General features: G+C 55.2%; 1 protein-coding gene across 3 annotated transcripts in view; it reads left to right on the top strand.

Annotated features, from left to right (window-relative positions):
• TPST2 (tyrosylprotein sulfotransferase 2) overlaps nt 1–17,422 on the top strand; it is a 51,468-nt gene that overhangs the window by 22,777 nt on the left and 11,269 nt on the right. For all 3 annotated transcript variants that reach the window (XM_058531675.1, XM_058531677.1, XM_058531676.1), the window contains exons 2-3: nt 12,249–12,320; nt 16,455–17,360. In XM_058531675.1, coding sequence (XP_058387658.1) covers nt 12,249–12,320; nt 16,455–17,360 — 978 coding nt within the window. The remainder of the gene's footprint in view (nt 1–12,248; nt 12,321–16,454; nt 17,361–17,422) is intronic.

Raw genomic sequence — 17,422 nt, 5'->3', positions numbered from 1 at the left:
GCCCCCATCCTCGCCCTCACCCCGGAGCCTTGGCGTTATTACCTCTTGTGCGTGACAAGGGCGAGCTTGTCCTATGCGCCAGCCTGGTCCTTCGTCCCAGATGACTGGACACGAACGGGCACAGGGCAGCCTCCCAGGTGGCATTCACAGGTGCCCAGCCTGCAGAGCCTGTTCCCTCCCTTGGAAACTCTCTTTCCTTTGCTAGGCGAGCTGTAACCTTTCCTGCCTCCTGCACTGAGCGTCCTTCTGACAGCCAGAGTGGTTGGGCAGGAAGCTGGCACAGAACAGGCCCAGGACGTGGCCAGATCCTCAAAGCCAGAGCTGGGAGAGGCTGTAGAGGTCATCGACCCTGGGTTCTGGTTGTCTAGGTACCTTGTTCAGCCTCAGTCTCCATATCTGGAAAAGGGGAGGAACTGTCAGCTCGGCAAAAACAGCAACGTCTGACAATACAAAGTTGGTGCAGAAGGGGAACTTGCGGACTACTGGTGGGAGGGTCCTTGGAGGGCAGTTCTGGCAGTTTCTGCTGAAATGTAGAGCGTGCGTGGCCCCTGAGCAGCCGACCTGCTTCTGGTAACTACTTAGAGCTGTGCTTGTCAAGTTTTAACATGCATGGGAAGGCGTGGGGTCTGGTTTAAATGCAGACCCGGATTGAGTACCGCTGGGGTGGGACTCGCGAGCTTCCAGGAGACTCTGCTGATACAGTTAGCAGGGCCCCAGGGCGCCTCTCACTCACGGGCACAAGGAGGCGTGTTCCTCTGTGACGGAGTGTGTTGCATCAACAAGTGTCCATCAGGAAAGCCTTGGCCAAATGAATCAATGGTGCGCCATCCCGGCCGAGGATGCTCTGGAGCAATTAAAAAGAGGGGGGGAGAGCCATCGGGGTCTTGTCTTCCATGAGGATGGAGCACCCTCTGAGGGCTGGGGCTTTCTCTGTGTCCTTACTGATGTGGGCCCATGCTAGGACAGGGTCTGGCACACAGTAGGTGCTCAGGCTACATTTAGGAATGACAGAATGAATACACTGATGTGGAAAGATCTTCAGGACCTGGTGGGGAGGACGCCACGCAGGTCCCAGAGGGACACGTGCAGTCCAGGCCTTCTCAGCCTGGGCATCACTGGCATTGGTCCAGATGATTGTTTGTGCTGGGGGCTGATCTGAGCCCTGTAGGGCGCTTAGCAGCATCCCTGGCCTCTACCTGCCAGATGACCCTAGTCGTGACAACCAAACCTGTCTCCACACGTTGCTGGTTGTCCCCTGAGGGGCAGTCGGCCCCAGTTGAGAACCACAGTGTGATCTGATGGCATGTGGCAGGGAGGAGGGAAGGCTGAGTGGAAAGATGGAGGGATGGGTGTTTGGGAGGGGAGGGAGAGAGGTCCTGTTTGGCTATAACCTCATAGAAAGCAGGTGTGGGGGGCTCCTCCCCACACTGATCAACCTGGTTACTTCTTAAGAAAGAGAGAAAAGGGCAGGATTGGGGATTTTCCTCCAAAGAGACCTAAGCCTTCTCTATTTTTTTTTTAAATTATGCAGATTATACCTGTGACTTGAGTAATTAAGTAACATTTAAAAATAGGAATGGTACAAGGAGTGCTTCTAGAGTTGTGAGGATTTAATGCAAGCCCTTGGCACCGTGCCTGGCGCATAGTGGGAACGCAGCCAAAGGAAACCGTTGTTGTCTTATTGTGTTGCACCCCTCCAGCAGCCCCTCGGTGTATGGAAGCAGTTCAGACCCTCTTTGCATGTGGGCAAACTGGAGCTCAGAGACGGGAAGGGACTTTCCCAAGGGCACACAGCAAAGTAGGAGGAAACCAGTCTGCATGGCTCCAAAGTAGAGGCCGTTTCTCCTCCGCCACCCTGTGGCCCCCGCCAGGCATCTGGGCCTCCTGCTCATCACACCTGTGGACTGAGGCCGTGTGGGCTGCTTCAAGTCCCCCAGCTTGTTGATCGCCTGAACTTCACCAGCCCAGGTGGCACCCAGGAAACAGACAGGCTGGAAATGGCAGGGGTGTAGCCTATGGGAGTTGTGCTGTGTTTCTGCCTGGCAGCACTAGGAGGACTGCCAAGGATGTGGAGCCAGTGATGGAGGACGTGGCAGAGACAGTCCCTGTAGGTGGGCACTGGCCTCCAGCCTTATGCAGCTTCACAATCATACTGCTCCTCTCCTGCTCAAACACCTGCAATGGCTCCCCAGTACCCAAGTCTAAATCTCCTTCCTGTGCTTGCCAGGTTAGCATTCCATGTCCTACAGAGGATTCTCCATAACATAACTAGATTCTGCATAGTAATAAGAGTAATAATAATAATAATAGGACCTGAAGCACCTACTGTTTGCCCAGCATGGTACTAAGTGCTTTACATACATTATCTTATTCAACCCTTACAAAAGCCCTATGACACTGCTGCAGGTCTGATGCCCACAGAAGTTGTGTCTTGCCCAAGGTCACACAGCTTGTGGCCCTGCCAGGATCTGCAGCCTGATTCCAGAGCCAGACTTGTAACCAAGAGGCCAGCCTTCCTAATCTTGTTGGGAGAATGAACACCAGTACAATGCCAGCAGAGAGGAGCCCAGCTCTGGGTGTCTGGAAAGCCGGGCCTAGGCCTGGCTGCTCTATGACCTTGCCGTGTGACCTTGGCCAGACTCTCCAGTCTGGGCTTGCGCCAGGCTTTCTCCAAGGCTGGCTGTATATTCCGGACTCAAGGTCTCAAAGTTTTGCAGCATATCTAGAAATCGCCCCAATTTCATTTCTCCATTTGTTTATTTTGCATCACACCGTTGATAGATGTCCACTGTAGAACAGTTATAAAATTCAGGGAGAGAAAGAGGAAAAATAAGTGAAACTCCAGTTAGCATTTTAGGGTGTATCTTTCTGGAATATTCCTCCAACATAAATATTTACCAGAACGGGCTCACCTAACATCTTTTTATCACCTAACATCTTATCCCAGATGTCTTGCCAGGGAATGAATCGTTTTTTATGGTCGTATCCAGGTCTGTTATGGTTATGCCATGAATATTTAATTAGAGTATCTAATTAGAGATGATGATAAATTAATAGCTAGCATTGTCTGAAATCCCCTCCTGCCAGGTCCTGCCCTGAGCACTTGCCTCAGCAGTCATTAGCGCAGCCCTCTGAGGCAGGCAGTTCAGCCCCATTTTACAGATGAGGAAACCGAGGCTGTTGAAGTTAACCGGCCCCAGGTCTCACAGCCCATCCTTGGCCAAGCGAGACGTGGCCCCAGCCCCTCTGAGCCCTCCACCTGTGCCCTTAACCATTGGACAACCCTGCCGTGTGCCTCACCTCCCATGTTCCCATGATGCCCTGTTTTTTGAGGCGGGCAAGCAGGCTAGGTGCTCACCAAGCGAGGAAGGAAGACCAATTAGGTAGTCTTCGGTAGGCGGAGAGGCAGCCTTGGCCAAAGAAAGGGTGTGTCCTGCTGGGAGCAGCTCTTCCTCCCGCAGGAGAGGCACCTGCCCGCCGGAGTTGGCCAGAGCTCCCTGGGGCGAAACACAGCCTGGCTCAGCTGGATGGTTTCCCCAAACCTCGAGAGAGTGGGTGGCTGAGGCCCCTCCCTGTGGATTCTGGGGGACGCTGGATACAGTGGCTTCTGTTCCTTACGAGTTTCCAGGGTGCTGGGCTACCTGCTGTGGCCGCCCTGAGCTGTCGAGCCCTCTCAACAGCCTAGGAAGTGGGTTCCGTGTTCAGGTGAGGACACTAAGGTATGGAGAGGTCAAGAGCCTCGTCCGAGGTCCCCTTGTCAGCATCTGTCCTGGAGAGTTCAAAGTGTCGGGGCATCCTGGACCACCTGATGGGGCTGAGCCTGAGTCAGGGGCTCCTCTAAGCACTCTGGGTGTATTGTCTGTTCCCTCTCAGTAGCCCGAGGAGGTGGGAGTCGCGGAGAGGGCAGAGGCACGTCCTGGTTGCCGGGTGCTTTGGCAGTGCAGCTAGGATTGGAACCCGCTTCCGCTTGTCCTGAGCCCAGAACATGCCGCTCTGCCCTGCGTTTCCTGGCTGGCCGCCCCTCCCTTCCCCCAAGGGCCACTGACGTGGTGACTCTATTTTAGGGGGAAGGGATGTGCAGTTTGGATACAGACACAGCTGCGGCGTGCCCACCACTGCTCAGGACAGCCCAGGGAAGGCTGGGGGTTCCCAAAGGTGCGCTCTTGTACCCCCCTGGGGAGCTGTTCACGTGTGTCCCGCTCTCTTAAACCCATAGGGTCCCATTGTGGGGTCGGAACGGAGGAGGCTGGCACTTAAGACTGATGAAGCCAGCTCGATTTCTCGGATCCGGTGTTTCAGAGTCAGACCTCAGTTTGACTCCTGGCCTGGCCCCTACCAGCTGTGTAGCCCCGGACAAGGTACTTCACTTCCCTGAGCCTCTGATTCCTCCTCTGTGAAATGGGACATCATTGTGCCTTTCTTTCAGGGCGGCTGGGGGCATCAGATGGTGCCGCGCTTGCTACACCCCTAGCTCCGTGCCGGCTGAGAGTGAGCGTGCATCTACGTACAAAAGTGACAGTTCACCGAGGACTGTCCTTGTCTCCTCTCTACAGCCCTGTTAGGAGGGCTCCCCGTGCGCCCCATTTAACAGATGAGGAAACCAGGGCTCAGAGAGGCTGAGTGTCTTGTCCGGAGCTGCACAGCCAGGGAGCGGCAGAGGTGAACCCGACTCCCTGACCCCCTGACTCCTGTCCCGTGCCTGTCTCCCAGCCTTGTCGCTTGCCTCAGGGGGTGTGCCGTGACTGACTGAGGAAAAGGCATGAAGTGGCTGCAAACTGAGTTCAGTGTGTGGCGAGGTGACATGTGATGTATACAGCTGGAGCTCAATAAATGCTCGTGTCAAAGCAGAAGTCACAGTAGAATTTCTCAGGGCAAGGCGAGGCAGAGTGGTTCCAGAAGGAGCAGGACTTTGTGGGGAACCCGCTTCCACCCCTGTGTGGATTTCCTCGAGAGGCTCCCAGCAGCTCCTACTCCCCAGGCTGGGGGATTTCTGGGGGTCTTGAGCTCCCTGGCTCCTGGGCGTGGTGCGAACAGAACCGTGCCATCAATTTTGGGGTTTGCAGAAACTCAGGTTTGGTCTGGAGGAGCCCCAGGCAGCTGGGCTGAGATTAATCAGTCAGGCACTCGCCCGGGTGTAAAATTTAAAGGATTCCCAGAAAGTTCAGTAATCAAGATAAATAACATTTTAATGCAAATTTAAAAAAATCAGAACCGATGGATGGATCTTGACAACATTATGTAAGTGGAAGAAGCTAGTCACTGAAGACCATGTACTGTGTGATTCCGTTTACATGAAATATTCAGAAGAGGCAGATCCATAGAGACAGAAGGTAGATTAGTGGTTGCCAGGGGCTGGGGGAGGAGGGGAGGGGGGGCAATAGCTAACGGTCGGGGTTTCTTTTTGGGGTGATGAAAATGTCCTAAAATTGATTGTGGTGATGGTTGCATACCTCTGCATACACAAAAACTGTAGAATTGTACGCTTTCAATAGGTGAGTTGTGTGGTACGTGAATAAAGCTATTACCAAAGTAATCTAAATCAATGCAAGAATATCCAGGATGAACAATATGTCAAAATTTTAAATAAAGACGGGATCATATTCCTGATATTTTCCCTCTGCCTCAGGCTCCAGTACGGCTTGGCACAGCCTCATTATTTATCCTATTTAAAAATTTAATAGTTTTTTGGCATTTATTTAAAAATACTCCACTAAAACATTATTGATCTTGACTCCTGAGTTTTGGGGCGCCCCCTTACATTTTGTGTTCGAGAATGGTGGCTCACCCTCGGCCGGCCCTGCCAGGCAAGCCTCTTTCTCTCCGGGGTGGCCAAGCCACTCTCTCCCTCCCTTGTGTGTGGCGTGTCTGCCTCTCCTGGGTCTGTTGCTCGGCCACTCCTTACGGGCAGGGCTGTGTCTCCTAAGAAATAACAGTACATCCTGGTAGCTACTGTCACTGAGCTCACCTCTGTGCCAGCCCGGCCGGGCAGCTGCTGTTTGCACCCTTAATCTGGGGATGAGGCGAGCGAGGCCCAGAAGGGAGAAGTCGCTGGCTCAAGTCACACAGCTGGCGAGGGGCCAAGCCCAGATCGCACCCGGGCCCGTCCAGCTTCGGGGCGTGCACTCCAGACCCCACACTCTGTGGCTGTTGCGTTCCCCGTGCCTGGCCTGGGTGGGCGCCCAGGACACAGTCCTCGAATGCGGGATTCAGTGCCCTCAGCGGTATTTCACAGAGCTGGGGCAGGGGCGGCTCGTGGTAAAATGCGGGGCCCTAGGCCCCATCACGTAACTTCCAAATCAGAATATTTGGGGGTAGGAGCTGGGGACCTGTCTTTTAACAGTTTCTGGCAATGTTACTGCACGTGGAAGTTTGAGAACCCCCTAAAGGGAAGAAATAACCATGATAGAGTAACAAAGCCCTGTCCTGAGTGCTTTCTATCAGTTCATTTGTTAAGTCTCGCAACTGCTGTCAGCATCCCCATTTCTCAGATGAAGAAACTGAGGCCCAGAGAAGTCAGGTGACACCTCCCCTCCCCCCCTTCCCCAGGGCTGCATTGCTAGTAATCACCAGAACCAGGACTCAAAGTCAGGTGTGTGGACTCCGACTCCAGTGCTCATCCCCCCCCCCCCGGCAGCTTGTCAGCGGGTCGTGTGTGTGTGTGTGTGTGTGTGTGTGTGTGTGTGTGTGTGGCAAGTGCAGGAAGCCCCAGTCCCACAAGGTCACCCTGGTCTTTTCCTGTTTGCGTTGTTTACCAGGCACAGGCCTTGTGTGTTCTCGAAAAGGAAGCCCAGAGCAGGGGCCGCGCCAGGCGCTGGGGGCCAGGCTGGGGGATGGGGGCCAGGAGTCCGAGCTGGTCACTGCCCTGAGCACCTGCACGACCTGGGACAGATGGCTTCCCCCATCTGTGTACTTGGCAGGGTAGGGATTTAGGCTCTGGTTCTGGTATCAGGCAGACCTGGGTTCCAGTTCACACTCAGCTGGTAACTATCAGCTGTGTGACCTCTGGCTAAACACTTGACCTCTCTGAGCCTCAGATTCCCCCTCTGTGAAATGGGGTAATAATAGTGCCTACCCCCCAGGGTTGTGGTTAGAGGCAAAATGCATATAACAGTGCCAGGCACCCATGTCTCTCTCTTTAAGTCTTTACTTGGCGCCAGACCAGATGTCGGATGATTCCATGTGCATGCACGTGCCTCTTTTTAAAAAAAATCAACTGTTTTCCCGAGTTGTATGTTTTCTCTCGCCCACCAAAGGCTGGTGGCCTGGGTCCTCCCACTGGCCCTTGTGAGACGGGGCCCAGGACCCGAGTATACACCGGCTTCTACCGCCGCTCACTGCATTTGCATTTCGAGGGTTTGTCCAAGGTCGCCGGGGTCGTGTGCTGCCAAGATCGTCTTCTCGTCATCCAGACCAGGGCGCTGACAAACCAGGGCCCGCGGGACGAATGTAGCTCGCCGCCTGACTTTGTAAATAGTCTATATTGGAACACAGCCACACACGTGTATCGACGCGTTGTTTTCTATGGCTGCTCTCCTGCCGCAAAAGCAGAGCGGAGTAGCTACGCCAGAGACCATCTGACCCACAGCGTCCGAGTTGTTGGCCTTCTGGCCCTTTACAGAAGAAGTTTGCCGACCCCACCTCACCAGGCCCCTCGTTTCTTAGCTTGTGTGTCCTTCCAGGCTTCGTGCCTTTGCTGTGACGACAGTGATCATGATATTAAATGCTAGCAGTTTTGCATGTTGGCTCCGGGCTGGGCTTGATGCACGTTATGTGGTTCCTCACGACTCTCTCTGCTCCAGGGTTATTCCCATTTCTCAGATGAGAACGCTGAGGCTCCGAGAGCCGCTCCAGATTGAGCCAGGACACCCAGCCTCTGAGTGGGGGAGCTGGGATGTGACCTCCAGGCTCATCACCTCCCACTCCAGCTTGTGCCTAACAGAGTGCTGAACTGGGCCTCCGAGGGGAGCCGGGACAGTGGCAGCAGGGGGGCTGCTTTATCATTTTAGGTAGAAATTGCAAAGCAAGTCAGGAGAGTGAAATCGTGGATCTAGAAGCAGGGGCTACAGAGAGAGAGGGAGACAGGTTTTCCTCCTGGCTCCCCCGCTTAGCAGCTGTGTGGCCTTAGGCAGGTGACCCCACCTCTCTGAGCCCCACTGAATGGATGGTTAATAAAGGAGGGTCACATGGGGTAACAGGGGTGGGAACAAAATTCGACGATGTATGTAAACCCCTGAGCTCAGTACCTGGCATACAGTAAGCGCTCAATAAGGATGAGCTAATCTTGTTAAGGCAGCACGCCACCCTGCCTCCTCTTCCTCCCTCTTGTTAAGTTGAAGCAGTGTCCATAGCCTCGGAATTATCATTTTTCTTATTATTTTCTTCTTCTCACCCCGTTGGAATCTGGCAGGCTTTTCTTGACTGGCTTCCCTCCAGGGTGGGTCAGAGGTCTCTGATCCCCAGGGCCCCTGCCCCAGAGAGCTTCAGGCTTCCCCTATCTGCACGAGAGGGTCGAGAGGGTCGGGGCTTGGAGTGGCGAGGTCAGCGGGGCCCAGCGGGGGTCGGGGGAGTGGTGGCCATGGTGATGGAATGTTTGGGAGCTGGTTCCCACGGGAGGGCTCGCAGGGCTGATGGCCGAGCTCAGGCACGTGGGCACCGGGCACCCCTCCAAGGCCGCCCTGAGCTGCAGTGACAGCCTCCTGCACTGGCGTCGCGTGCTCCAGCCCCGTCCCCTGTCTTGGGAACCTCTGGATCTGCTGAGCTTGGGGAAATCATGCTGAGTTAGAAAGTTGAAACGAGTTGAACCCCCAGGGCACGTGGGCCTTTCCTTCCTTCCTTCCAGCCTTTATCACGGGAGAAATGATCTCACACGCCGGTTTCCTGGCTCCCCGCTAGAATGTCAACTCCATGAGGGCCGGGGCCTTTGCTGTCCTGGAGTGTCCTGGCATCTTGGTCAGTGCCTGGTACTTGGTGCTCAGTCAACATTTGTGCAATGAATGCATCCCCATCCTTCCAGTGGTCATTCAGGGCAGCCCATGGGGCCTTAAAGAGAGGGCAAAGTCCCCTCCCATCCTCTCCTGCTGCCCCCGTTTTATGAGCCGCCAGACACGATGTCTTGGGGACAGAGCCAGATTTGGACACCGGCTTTTGCTCTGACTAGTCGTGGGCCTTTTGTGAATGGCTTCCCTTCTCAGAGCTTCAGTCTTCTCACCTATCAAATGAAGATAAAAACCCCCCGGGCCGGCCCCGTGGCTTAGCGGTTGAGTGCGCGTCCTCCGCTACTGGCGGCCCGGGTTCGGATCCCGGGCGTGCACTGATGCACCGCTTGTCTGGCCATGCTGAGGCCGCATCCCACATACAGCAACTAGAAGGATGTGCTGCTATGACATACAACTATCTACTGGGGTTTTGGGGGAAAAAAAGGAGGAGGATTGGCAATAGATGTTAGCTCAGAGCCGGTCTTCCTCAGCAAAAAGAGGAGGATTGGCACGGATGTTAGCTCAGGGCTGATCCTCCGCACAAAAAAAAAAAAAAAAAAGACTGCGTGTCATTTAAAAAAAAAAAAAAAATCCCCACCTTGAAAGGTTCTGCTGAGGATGAAATTAGAAAATGAAAGCCAAAATGTAAATAGCACTCCCCCGGTGCCAGGCGGTGTTCTAGCATGTTCTGACTTATTTACACCTCCCAACACTCCTCTGGGGCTCGTTCCTCGTTTGCACCAGCCACATTTCATGTGAGCCTCCTGTGAGGTATTGTTATCAGCCCCATTTTACAGATGAGGAAACTGAGGCTCAGCGAGGTTGAATGACTTGCCAAGGGCCCACAGCTGGTAGCTGGGGGAGCCGAGATTTGAGCCCAAGCTGTCTAGCCCCTACTAGGCCTGGCTTAGAACTCAAAACTACTAGTCGGTCGTTGTATTGTTTTATTGTGTAGAAAGACAATGTAACAACACCATGAGAGTACATTTTTAGGAGAAAAATATGGTCACCTAACGCCCGAACAAAATCCCTGGGGGCGTTTTGAGCCTATTTCCTTCTTGTTTTTCTCTCACCTGTGGTTTGTGTGTGCTGGTTGGTTCGGTGGATTTGGCAGTTTTCTTTTTGGCATAGTTGTGTGCACCTGGCACCCACGTGGGCCTTTGTCGTCCACAAATTGGAGGACCAGGCTGCCGCCGCCGCACCCCACCATTGGGCTGTTGGGAGGATACAGGAGGTAGGGCGTGGAAAGCCTTGGGCTGATGTTAAATACACAGTGGCGCTTAATACATGCTGCTGTTCCTCCTACAAGAAAAGGAGGGCTCCCTGACCCCTCCCCATGCCTCTCATTTGTCTCTAAATTGGTGCTGTCCGATAGGACTTTGTGCGAATGATGGGAATGTTCTAGAACAGGAGTCGGCCACTTTTTCTGTAAGTGTCCAGAGAGTAAATATTTCAGGTTTTGTGGGGCCTGTAGAGTTTTTGTTGTTGCTGCTCCTCTCCCTTCTCGTTCCCTTAAAAAAATGTAAAAGCCACTCTTAGCTCAAAGGCCAAGGGTTGGATTTGGCCTGAGGGCCACAGTTTGCCAACCCCATCCTAGATCTGTGCTGTCCAGTATGGTGGGCACTGGCCACCGCGTGGCTACTGGGCACTTGAAACGTGGCCACTGCAAACAGGAGCTGAATTTTACATTTCATTTAATTTCACTTCATGTAAATGTACCTAGCTGTGGGTGGTGCCCCGCGTTGGACACACAGCTCTCAGGGACTGAGGGCCCCGCCGTGGGAGCTGCCTGGCTGGCAGGCCTCTCGAGCTCTCTGGCATTTCAAGGGCCGCCGGAGGGCGGCTGGGCCCGAGCCACCTCGCCTCCATGAGAGCTTCAAGTGCCCGGTCCCTAAGTGTTTGTATTTGTTCCAAGAGGCAGGCCTCCGTGCTTGGCCAGCTGTGCCCCGGGAGGGCCAGGCCTGTGTGCTCTGTAGCTTGGGGACAGGGCGGGGTGCTGGTTGCTGTGGTTACACCTGAGTACCCTTCTCCATCTGGGTTGAGATGTATTAATCAGGCTGGTATTTCAGGGATAGAAAAAAAACCATAGAAGTGAGGAGTGAGCGACTAGGAAGGGAGGGAGGACAAAGTAATGCAGTAATAGCTTCTACCCAGTTTATTTCCATTATGATGCAAATAAAACAATAGCTGAGACTTTTGAGGGCTTGCTCTTATCTTGTTCAGATCTCCCAACAGCCCATTTTCCAGAACAGGAAAACTGAGGCTCAGGGGAGTGACGATCTCTGTCGTCAGGGAGGCGTCCAACTGCAGAGCTGCGCTCTTACCCACCCCCACCTGGAATGGGACCGAGAGGAGGGAGGTTTTGAGCCTCAGGCACAGTAGGTGAGTCTGCGAGGTGATTTCCCCTCGTAGGCCTCAATTGTCCCATCTGTAAAATGGGGGAAGGTGAGCAGTGGACGAAAAACCGTCCCCACCCTAAAAGGTAAGGACACAGCAGTGAGATGTCCACCAGGATCCCCTTGGTTCCACGTTGGCCAGGTCCTGGCTTCATGCCAGACCCCGTCGTGTTGGTGGCCTCATTCCTTTAATGCAGTGGCTAAGAGCTAGGCGTCAGTGTCTCACAGATCTGGATGGAGTTCCTGGTGCTGGCAGCTCCCCTCTTGGTGTCGTCTTCTCATCTATAAAATTGGGATCATCATACTTTCCTCTTAGGGGGCTTAAGTGACACAAGGACTCACACAGTGGGCATTTGGTCAGTGTTAGGTGGTGGCAGGACACTGTCTGACTCCGGGGGTGCCATATTTATTGTAGGCTAACTACATGGTGCCCGTTGGAGTTGGGCCGTGCACAGCCTGTTCAACCCTACCCAGCAGTCCCAGATGGCGATTAGTGGAATAGTGGTGGTGGTTGTTGCTTATTGTTATATTTACTTTTCCTGAAGTCCAAGGTCCCCGGGCCGAGAGGAAGGGAAAAGCCTAGTTGGCAAAGACCAAGGGGCTCCCTAAGGCTGCAGGGCCTTAGCTCAGATTCTCAGCTCACACCTCTCTGCCTGAGAAGGGAGCAGTTCATTCCCTGTAGGACCAGGCGAGTTCAGACCCCAGCTGTGACATCTTGGGCTGAGGTGGCCTCTCCCTGCACTACAGCTCGTCTTCCAAGGAACTTCCCCCCCAAATCACTATCGGGTGCCCCTGGGGAGCCTGACATCCCCTCTGAGGTGGCCCAGCCCCTCTCTGCGGCACCCACCCCTAATGCAGCGTCTCGTCTGCTTTGCAGGGGTCAGCCGGTGGACGGCCTTGGCGAGTGGCCACGAGGGCTGGAGCCCAGGGATGCGAGTGCCTGGGGGAGGTAAGTGCATCCGAAGGCCCCCCTGACTCTCGAGGCACAGCCATCCCACACCCCCAGCCTCCATTATTGGGCGGCCGAGCAGACTCCCCTGGCTGGCTCAGATCCGGTGCTAGAATGAGCTGGGTCGCAGCAGCATGGAGAGGGCAGGCCTCTGCTTCTCTTTGTCTTGGGAAGATGATTCTCCTGGCGATGGGACAGAGAAGGCTGAGTTCCGGAGCGGGCAGGTCTTACCCAGCGTCCCTGAGCAGATTCCAGGCACAGCCAGAATCCAAACCCTCTTGCATTCCACGTTACCCCTGCTGGCAGTTTTGGAGTGCTTGCTCAGCGCTTCACACACAAGTTCCCCAAACCTCATAATAGCTCCCTGAGAAAAGTTATTATTATCCCGTTTTTTTGGAGGAGAAAATAGAAGCTCAGAGAGGTGAAGTTCCTTGTCTAGGTCCAGCTGGCAAGTGGCAGAGGCGGGATTTGAACCTGGGGCTGTAGGATACTGAGTCTGAGGCTCTTATCCATCATCCTCACTGCCAGGATGCTGGGACACCTCCTCTGTCAGGGTCCAGGGGGGTGTGGGGGTGGAGGGCAGGCCCAGGTCCCTCTGGCCCCTCCTGGAGTGGGCTCCCTGGCTCTGGGTGGCCAGGAAGCCACCTCTGCTTTGTGGGTTCCCAGCTGCTTTCCCTCTGCCAAGTCGCCCTGATTTTTCTTTTCAAGCCATCCTCCAGGTCTTTGCTGTCTTCTGCTCATGTCTGACCTGCCCGCTTTGAGCTGCTTTCTTCTGGGGGCAGAGATGGGGCTCTTGCTGGGGCCTGTCCGAGGACAATGAACAGCTCGGCCTCAGCCTGGTCTGATCCAGGCCTGCCACTCTGGCCGTGCGACCTTGGGCAGGTTGCGTCTTCTCTCTGAGCTGCTGGAGGCGAGGCATCCCTACCCCAGAGGTCGTGGAGAGGATCCTGTTAGATGCTGCGTGGAAAATACTTGAGCAGAACCAGCACTCGATAAATGTAAAAGCAGAAAACTCAGCTGCTTTGTTTGAAAGTGCTGTAGCCAAATGACTGATCAGTCTCAAGCAAAACTGGTGAGCTGATAACATTTGTCTTATTCTGCTGATCCCTTCTTCCAGGCCTTTCCCCCTGGTATTTAGTATCCACATCACTTCCAACCCCAAACATGAGTTCGAGAGTACGCACATGTAGTGGCATGCACATTTTGCCTATCCTTTCTGGAAACAACTTTCCCAGATTATCCCCTTTCCTCCATTTCTCTGCGTCCCTCATCACCATCTGGCCCCCAAAAGCTCCAGTCTCTTGCTCCCCACTAAGTGTCAGGAAGAAAGGGTGAGTGCACTAATTTCAGCTAAAGTGTGATTGACAGTCTGCCAGGGCATTGACCCTGAGATAACAATATCCTGTAGAATTCTGGTCTCAGGTCTAAGGGGAGAGTTTCAGTGAGCACTTGAAGAAGATGAGGGGTCCTTGGAGGGATTTCCGAGTGATTTTCTGTCCAGCCTGCCTCCCTGCTGAAAGTAGGCCTGGAATTAGACTTCACCATCCCAGACCCTGAATTCAGGGCACCTCTGAACCCCCAGCATAGTCAGGAACATTTGATAGGTACAAGTTTCTGGGCTATTTTCCAGTGCTCAGAGAGGCCAGTGACCCCAGGGCGAGACTCCTCTTTGCTTGTCAGGTGCTTCTAGAACCCGCACAGCAGCCTTTGTGGTCAGTGGACCCGCCCTCTCTGCAGCTGAGGAAACTGTGGCTTAGCTGGAGGAAGTGACTCTCCCAAAGCCACATGGCCAGGAAATGCCAGGGCCTCTCAGCACCTTTGACCCCAGCCCCGGGACTGTATGTTCCCTCTGCTTTGATGTGTATTTTCTACTTGCTGCGGCCGGAGGAGCCTCAGGCAGCCCAGGGCCAGGTGGGTGGGTTGGCCCACCTGCAAACCGGGTCCTTTGGTGTTTTCGGCTGGACCTCATGTCGAAGAGAAATCATCTCCGCACTCCTTTCTCTCCAGACCTGGCACCATTCACTAAGCCACGTGCAGCCCCCCAGTCCTGCTGGGTCCTTTCCTGCCTGTGCCTTTCCGCTGGCTGTTCCCTAGGCCAGGAACACCCTTCTTTCTCTTCTCCACCTGGCTGTTTAAAACTCCACATGTCCACTATTCAGAACTCAGCATGAGGGCTGCCTCCTACAGGCAGCCTTCCTTGCCTACTCGGGCAGAACCGATCACTCCTTCCCAGGTGTGGGTCCACAGTGGGAGCAGACTCGGGGGGCTGAGGCTGTGTCTCTTAGCTCCATAGCCCAACTCCTGGCACGCAGTAGGTATGTTGGAATAAATGAATAACCGATGATTGTGGTCAACACCACTAAAATTCTTTCTAATGTGCCCTGTGTGCCAGGTGTGTTCTGAAGTTCTTAAGCAGCTCTTTTAATGTTCATGGTAGCCCTTTGAGTTTGATATTCTTAGACCCATTTTACAGATGAGGCTCAGAGAAGTGAAGTCTGTTGCCCAAGCTCACACAGCCCACAGGAAGTGGCAGAGCTGGGATTCGAACTCAGTCTGCCTGACTCCTGAATGCCCAGAGATTTCAGTCCCTCACTTTGATTCTGGAAAGAGGTGGGAGAGGACGCGAAGGCTCAGAAACACAGCAGGGACGAGGCAGAGAAGGGCCGGGGTGGTCGGAGGCTGGCTGAGTGTCAGCCCAGCATCTGAATCTACACCTTCTGTATTGGGCCCTGGTTGCAAAATTGAGGTGCCCTGAGGGTAAACTGGGGAGGAGGGCACATGTGTCATTTGAGGTGACCGGAGAAGGGGGTGGCTTAGCGGGGTGGGCCCTCCCTGAAGAATTGCCGTTGAAGTCTGATCATCTTTATTAGCAATGCCGGGGGGGGGGGGTGCGTGAGGAGCGTGGGCTCAGGGTCATAATTCATGTCCTAAGTCATCCTGCTTGGCAGCTGCCCATCCCACCTCACGCTGTCTTTCCCCTCCCTCCCCTCCCACCCCAGCAGTCTCCTCGAAGGTTCTTGAACATCCACACCCTCTCCCATCTCGAAGTCTTTGCGCTTTCTGTTCCCTCTGCCTGGAGCACCCTTTCCACACACCTTCACAAATCCAAGTCTTGGCTTAGATGTCACCTCCTCCGAGAGGCCCTCCGACCTCCACCCTCTGTCCTCTACTTGGTCCCCCTCACGGTGTCTGGTTCATTCCTTTGCAAGCCATTATCGCCATCTGGCCCTAGCTGTGTACCGTCCGCTTCCCTCGCTAGGACATAAGCTCCTTGAGGCCAGAGGCCTGGCTGTCTCGTCCACTCTCCTGTCCCCAGCCCTGAGCATGTGCCTGGCACCTTTTACTGTTTCATAAGCACTTACTGAATGAAGACTGAATGAATGGCTGGGGATTCTGGACAAAACCCAGACCAGGATGTTCTGTGCCTTCTCCTGAAGAGCCTCTCCTGCAGAGGCAGAGTGTGGTCGTTCACAGCAGACGCCAGAGCCAGCTGGCCCGGGTCCAAATCTCGGACCCCGGCCTGGCCGCTTCCCAGCTGGACGATTGTGAGCCACCTCTCCGTGCCTCCGTCTCCTCCTCTCTCTACAGTGATCATTTCCTAGCACCTGCTCTGTGCCAGCCTGCTCATTCAACCAGGGCACATTCCGGAAATTTTCTCGAGCACCTAGAGGCGCCAGCACTGTGCTAGGAGCCAGGGAGACAGCTGAGAACAAACCAGGCCAAAACTCTGTCCTTGCGAAACATGTGCTGCTGAAATCTGATGCTCCGGTGTATTACTGTTTTCCACACTTGGATAGTCAATTTTAAAATAATTATTATTCCTCCACTTATCAGATGAGGAAACTGAGGCACTGAGTGGTTCAGGAACTGAGTGCGTCCCACAGCTAGGAAGTGGCGAGAAGGGATTTGAACCCAGGCCGTGGGGCTCCCATGTCCCTTGATGACAGCCCTTCCCCTGGGGTTGCTGGAGGATGTCGAGTTAAGATGGATGAAGGGTGCAGCTCGGTGCCAAGAACACAGCAGTGCTCCTGACACCTGCCCTGCTGTGAATTTCAGCGTCCTCCCGTCTGCTGTCATTGGGGTCTGTACGGTCAAGGCCTCCCTGACTACGTGTGTCCCCCTCTCTCTCCCCAGATGTGAGCCCCGCGGGCCTCCCGCTGACCTGTCGCTGAAGCAGGCCCGCTACCCCAGGCCCAGCATGCGCCTGTCTGTGCGCAGGGCGCTGCTGGCGGCGGGCTTCACGCTGGCCCTGGTGCTGGCGGTCCAGCTGGGGCAGCGGGTGCTGGAGTGCCGCGCTGTGTTGGAGGGCCCGCGGAGCCCGCGGCGGGCCATGCGGCCGGAGCAGGAGGACCTGGTGATGGTGGGCACGGACCACGTGGAGTACCGCTACGGCAAGGCCATGCCGCTCATCTTCGTGGGCGGCGTGCCCCGCAGCGGCACCACGCTCATGCGCGCCATGCTGGACGCCCACCCCGAGGTGCGCTGCGGCGAGGAGACGCGCATCATCCCCCGCGTGCTGGCCATGCGCCAGGCCTGGTCCAAGTCGGGCCGCGAGAAGCTGCGGCTGGACGAGGCGGGCGTGACGGACGAGGTGCTGGACGCCGCCATGCAGGCCTTCATCCTGGAGGTGATCGCCAAGCACGGCGAGCCGGCCCGCGTGCTGTGCAACAAGGACCCCTTCACGCTCAAGTCCTCGGTCTACCTGTCGCGCCTGTTCCCCAACTCCAAGTTCCTGCTGATGGTGCGCGACGGCCGCGCCTCCGTGCACTCCATGATCACGCGCAAGGTCACCATCGCCGGCTTCGACCTCAGCAGCTACCGCGACTGCCTCACCAAGTGGAACAAGGCCATCGAGGTGATGTACGCGCAGTGCATGGAGGTGGGCAGGGACAAGTGCCTGCCCGTCTACTACGAGCAGCTCGTGCTGCACCCCCGGCGCTCCCTCAAGCTCATCCTCGACTTCCTCGGCATCGCTTGGAGCGACGCCGTCCTGCACCACGAGGACCTCATTGGCAAGCCCGGAGGCGTCTCCCTGTCCAAGTGAGTGGAGCCCCCTCTGCTCCGCCCACACCCCTCCTCCTGGAGTCAGAGGCACTAGGCGG

The sequence above is a fragment of the Diceros bicornis genome, chromosome 35 (assembly GCF_020826845.1).
Source record: "Diceros bicornis minor isolate mBicDic1 chromosome 35, mDicBic1.mat.cur, whole genome shotgun sequence".
NCBI classification, from domain to species: Eukaryota; Metazoa; Chordata; class Mammalia; order Perissodactyla; family Rhinocerotidae; genus Diceros; species Diceros bicornis.
This window is presented reverse-complemented; position numbering and strand designations above follow the sequence as displayed.